General features: G+C 33.7%; 1 protein-coding gene across 5 annotated transcripts in view; it reads right to left on the minus strand.

Annotated features, from left to right (window-relative positions):
• LOC144970073 (solute carrier family 12 member 9-like) overlaps positions 1-6463 on the minus strand; it is a 92264-nt gene that overhangs the window by 20280 nt on the left and 65521 nt on the right. For all 5 annotated transcript variants that reach the window (XM_078909280.1, XM_078909282.1, XM_078909281.1 and 2 more), the window contains one exon: positions 2006-2140. In XM_078909280.1, the coding sequence (XP_078765406.1) occupies positions 2006-2140 (135 nt within the window). The remainder of the gene's footprint in view (positions 1-2005; positions 2141-6463) is intronic.

A 6463-nucleotide genomic window follows, 5' to 3' on the forward strand; every position in this document is an offset into this window, starting at 1 on the left:
TTTTTTTGTAAATGAATAATGGTTTTACATAACTTACAGCAACATCAACGAAAAGAAGAAAAAAAATAGTAGAAGAAAAAGAATAGAAATACAACTTTCACCAACTGAAACAAGAAGAGATTCAATGGAAAATGTAAATCAAAATTATTGTGACAATGATATATTTAATAGAAGGAAAAAAAAAAACAAAAAACAAAACAAACAAAACACTTTTATAATTAATAATTATTACACAACTGAAGCGATGTGTAAATGGTTACTTAATAGTGACACATGCGCAGCTGATGTCTTTGTATTAGACCCACATCTCACCTCTAGCAAGATCTACCCTTGGATAGTATGCTGCTTTATCGCAAAGCACTTTCCACAGGATCTAACAGAACCAGATACCCGATCACTGCTGGGTGGAAAAGGAGGGCCAGAAAAAAATCTCAATTTCACCTGGGATCAAACTTACTATCTTTGCGCATGAAACAAGCACTCTACCAACTGAATTATCAAGACACACCCTCCCTCCCTACTAAAAAAAAATAAAAATTGGGCTTTTATATAGCGCGATTCCACTGAATGTGCTCAAAGCGCTTTACTAGTAAGGAGATATTCAATGAACAGTTAACAAAGAAAAAAAGGAGAGAAGTAGAAGAAAGAATAGAAATAAAACGGGAAACAAAATAGAAAGCAGTCTATCTAAGATTAGATTTACTCATTTTTGTTGTTATGTTGTCTTTTTTTTTTAAACCATTCTATTATATAAAACTTATGACCCGTGACCCAAAAATAAAACAACCATGACTCATGATGCAACACTCCAGTGACTATGGAATACCGTCAATAATAAAATCAAGGAACACATTATGCATTTTAATGCCAATATCCGCTCCACTAACCACAGACTGAGATACTGTATGTAATTTTTTAACAAGGTTTAAGGGTTTTACAGCGCTTGCTTGCAACACATTTAGGTCATATCAGCACTAGTATAAATGGAAGAAATGGGATAGTAAAAACTGTTTAGAATTAAAATTAAACTACAATAGAAAAGTTAAGATAAAGGGGAATTGGTTCAAGTAGAGAACAGATGTAGATTCCAAGAGCACACCATCAATGTACCTAGTTTGAGATTACCTAAGCATCATCCAGACATCAGCACAGGATCCCACTAAGAGGAACACGCTCAAATTTTCATGAGATATGTTTAAAACAAAAAATATCACTATCAGTACATAACAGAGAGATGATTTACAAAGAAAAAAATATCACCTCCCAAAACTAACATTATGCATTTGACTGTTTCCTTCTAAGCCAAGGACCAGGACATAACCAAGTAACCTCATGCCAAGACAAAGACAGAAAGCAACTCAGATACCAGATATAGCGGGAAAGAAGACACAGAAAGTGACCTCTTGGCCACCATGGGAGGTCAAAAGACCCAAACACAGGCCCTCCATTGTTGCATGTCTTTTCTTTTTCTTTTTATCATTTTCCATCATAATTTTATATGTCTGTGGATGCTCTCTGTTTTTGTTTTTACAATAATAGCTCTATTTCTACTTTTATTTAAAATCATTTCCTCCCTAAATGGGAAATTTTTCTTTGAGTGATGAGAATCACTCTAGACTCTAGATCACTGTTGTAAGTTGGGTCGAGTTGATTTGCATGGATGCAAGTAGATTTGACTAAAAAAAACCTGAAATCCATTTCCAACAAATTCAAAAAGCTTGAAACTTACTTTGAAATTTGACCTTTGACTTGCCTACTAACTGAAAACAGTATTATGTTGGGTTGATCTAGGAATTAAAATCCATTTCAAAAAGCCAGAAATCTTTCACCTAAGGTTTTGCTCAAGGTCATGTGATGTACCAAATTTCTTTAATACCTTCAGGTGCAAAGACATAAAGAAATCTAAATATCAAAAGGCAAAAATCATACTAATGTGCTACGCTGTAAATTGTCAGAAAAAAAAAACTTATCAAATGTCAACAATGTATAATTATTTGAAGGATACAGTAAGCTCCCCCGCCCTCCAAAGCTCCGTTAGTCGAAATGGCACAAATAGACAACACAGTCATGATGAGGATGAAGTAGGCAAGGATCAGTTGAGAAAATGTCTCAAGAAGTCCTGCTTGGCCCACCACAAAACCTGCAACGGGAAAGAAAAAAAGTGTTACAAACCAACTAATAAGTGTGAATCACTGTCATGCTCTTATCGCCAACAGTATAAAAACAGTGGGTAGCCTCTTAACATCATTCGGTCTAAGGTTGAATAACTGTCAATATCTGTAATGTTTGAGAGCCTGTGGCTCATCTGATACAAATGGCCACCATGTACATGTTTATGAAGCTTTCTTAGAATTAATTTAGACCCAATGTATAAAAAAAAAGAATCTGGTTAGCTGGGTCCAATTTAAGTCTGGTGAAGAGCTGCTTCAAGACATATGAGTGACTGAATCAACGGGCAACAAACTTCAGTTAATGTGGTTTGTTTCCTTAAAAACCAGGCTCTGGTTTTGTTACTGATTGAACAGCTATCAGTCAAAATATCAGTATTTGCGTTTAAGATTCCATAATTTTCATAATAGTAAACCGTTTAATGGTTACTCCATATCTTTCAAGTCACAGTTGCAGGCTGGATACATCTGGATACAACTAAAGACCAACTTTTCCTTTGCCTATAGAGCAGTAATGGTGATGCCACTTGGGATTATTGAAGCCCGAGGCACACAGCTGCTATTTCTCACTTGGTTAAAACAGTGCAAGCTATAAAATCAGGACAAAGTCTGTAAAAATATCTTAGAGATAGAAAAGTCTGCAAAGGAGAGGATATATTATACTAATAAGTGCTCTGTTCTGGCCATCAGAAGTTAGAAACAAGGATATATATATATAATATATATTATATATATATATATATATATATATATATATATAATATATATATATATATATATATATATATTATATATATATTATTATTAAAATATTTAATGTTCAAACATTGTGGTAAATATTGTAAATATTTTAAATAATAATAATTCGCTCCATTACTGCATGTCGAGCACTTTTCGTACCATATTTGTATCAAACACGATTCAATATATATATATATATATATAAATATATGAGTGTTGGTGGGTACTTGTAGGTATGAAAGTGCTCGATAATGGTGGTTAGAGCTAATATATAATGTACATTTTCACTCACATTTTTTTGCCGAGACGACTCGTTTCTGTGTTCCTTACACTTCCTCAGTCGGCATAATCCATCTGGATTATGCCGACAGGAAGTGTAAGGAACACAGAAACGAGTCGTCTCGGCAAAAAAATGTGAGTGAAAATTTACATTATAATTATATATATATATATATATATATATATATATATATATATATATATATATATATATATATATATATATATATATATATATATATATATATATATAGTTTGGTTTTTCTCTTTATTTTGTCACCTCTAATCTATACATTGGTGAGTTTACTGAGTGCGGCGTTTGATAGCTGTTTTCTTCTTTGTACATCCTCAGTGTCTCCAATTAGTGAGCCTACTTTCTTTGTTCTTTTCCATTCCTCTTTGTTCCTCGATATTGTTGTAAATTCGGTTTTATTGGCATTGACTTGGAGGTTATATTTCATGAGGGTATTTTGTATGATGTCTATATTTGCTGGTGTTGATCCAATAAAATCGACTTCATCTGCATAGGCGATTTCTCTAGGGATTGCATTCTCAATATGAGTCGTTGGTTTTGGAATGACTTTTCGAACTTCTTTCAGAGCATGTTCTAAGTATATTGTGAACAGAATCGGGCTCAGACACTCTCCTTGGGGGGTCCCGATGTTATTTTCAAACTGCGTCTGTTTTGTGGCCCCGTATATCCTTGGTTGTATCTTTGTGTTGCTGAGGAGAAATCGGATTATTCAGAGCTCGTCTTCGTCTACTATGTCTGTTAATATCTCCAAAAGTTTTCCTCTGTCGATCGTATCAAAGGCTGCGGACATATCGATTCCGGTTATTGTTATGGATATGTTTTCTTTGAGTGCCTTTGCTGCCAACCATTTATGTGTCCATACAACGTCTGATGTGCTTCGGTCTTGGCGAAACCCGCTTTGGCTACATGTGATAGATATTTTTCTATTTTCGGTCTAATTCTGTTGAGGACAATAGGTGACAGTGTTTTTCTTATGGTATTCAGTAATGTTATTGGGTGCAGGTTGTTTACGGGTCCTTTCGTTTTTCCTGGTTTTTGTATTGTAATTAGGACACTGCTGTTTATGTCCCAGTCTTTGTGTGTTGAGAATGTTTTGTTCATTATGTTTGCAATGCTCAGATCCAGGGAGAAGGTACCGCATTTCAGAATGTATGGATTAGAGGTGACAAAATAAAGAGAAAAACCAAACTGAAACTGTACCGTGCTCTTGTAAAACCGGTACTTCTGTATAACTGCGGCACTTGGGCGTTGACAAAATCCGAAGAAGAACATCTGGATGCCTTCCATCGCACACAGCTAAGAAGGGTACTGGACATCAAATACCCAAAAAAGATCTCAAATGAATCACTCTATAAGATCACAAAAGAAAGACCAATCTCCCTTGACATTTTACAACAACGATGGCAACTTTTCGGTCACATACTACGCAGGGACAAAAACATACCAGCTAACCAAGCCATGTCGGGATACTTCCAAAAACACGGGAATCTTTTCAGAGGAAGACCGATCACAACACTTCCTGTGATCCTAAACAAAAACCTCACAACACTTGGACAAAGCATTAGTCTCATAACGGCAGGGGACCTTGAAAATCTGAGAACCCTAGCAGAGGTCCGGCAATATTGGAGACACCTCACACAGGAAATACTGGAAACAGCCAAGGCGACCCGATCTTTCGGTCGAGACGCGAAAGGCATCTAAGTCAGTAAGTCAATATATATATATATATATATATATATATATATATATATATATATATATATATATATATATATATATATATATATCTATATATAAACATTTGAAAGATAATTAAGATAGTTTGACTTCTACAACGTTGTTATCGAGCGTTGCTCTCCTCAGGAAGAGGAAGTGGACTTCCACTTCCTGATGAGAGCAATGCTCGATAACAACGTTGTAGAAGTCAAACTATCTTAATTATCTTTCAAATGTTTATAAATAGCTCCTTTTATACTAAAGTTGAGCACTATTATTTCATGGTTTTTGTTTTTTAATTTATATATATATATATATTGAATCGTGTTTGATACAAATATGGTACGAAAAGTGCTCGACATGTAGTAATGGAGCGAATTATTATTTAAAATATTTACCACAATGTTTGGGGCAGTCTACATCAATGTTTCAGGCTTAATTTGCCATCTTCAGGACTGAGTTGTTTTGTTGACTGAGATAAAATTAGGAACATGATTGTTAATTCTCGATCGGACGATATACTTAGACAATATACTTAGAACATGAGAACAGTCAACAAAACAACTCAGTCCTGAAGATGGCAAATTAAGCCTGAAACATTGATGTAGACTGCCCCAAACATTGTGGTAAATATTTTAAATAATATATATATATATATATATATATATATATATATATCCCGGAGAAACTTATTAAACATTCGCAGCAATCATAGGAAGTTATTAATGATGTTGAATAAAGCATATAATCAGAAGAGACATTGTATGGCGTGTAGTATCAAAATATTTGAATGTGCTTGTAAGTACTGTAACTGTGGATATTTTTAGAAAGCACTCAAAAGTACTTGATACACTAATAATATCATTGATATTATTTTGCAACATCAAAGTAAAGTGTTCCGTAGAGTAAATGGATATTCTGCTTTGCTGATGACACAGATACACAGTATACACATATATATATATATATATTATTTTAATAGTTACCACAATGTTGGAGTCAGTCAGACTGAATCCAACATTGTGGCAAATATTAAAATAATAATTCGTTCCATTGCTACATGTCGAGCACTATTCGTACCATATTTGTATCCAACACGATTCAATATATATATATATATATATATATATATATATATATATATATATATATATATATATATATATATATATATATATATATGTGTGTGTGTGTGTGTGTGTGTGTGTGTGTGTGTGTGTGTGTGTATAACTAAAGAAAATGGGATATACAAATAAGAGTGAGAACCTAAGTTTGACAGCTGAGAATCCATTTTGGGAATAGAAGTTTGGTCAATAGTCTGTTAATTGATGGAAATTTTACTTTAAAATGACAACCTGGAAAAAAATTAGAAGAAGCTGAATCACTTTACTGTATCAGTACCACTGCTAAAATTTGCAAAACTTATAAACTATAGCCTTTTCAGGTACATACTTTGTTGAATATGACGAAAGAATACATTTTATCAAAAACTACATGACTACACGAATCAGGTTTAAATGTCAAA

The sequence above is a fragment of the Berghia stephanieae genome, chromosome 4, assembly GCF_034508935.2.
Source record: "Berghia stephanieae isolate SIO BIC M18660-M18661 chromosome 4, UCSD_Bste_1.3, whole genome shotgun sequence".
Taxonomy (NCBI): Eukaryota; Metazoa; Mollusca; class Gastropoda; order Nudibranchia; family Aeolidiidae; genus Berghia; species Berghia stephanieae.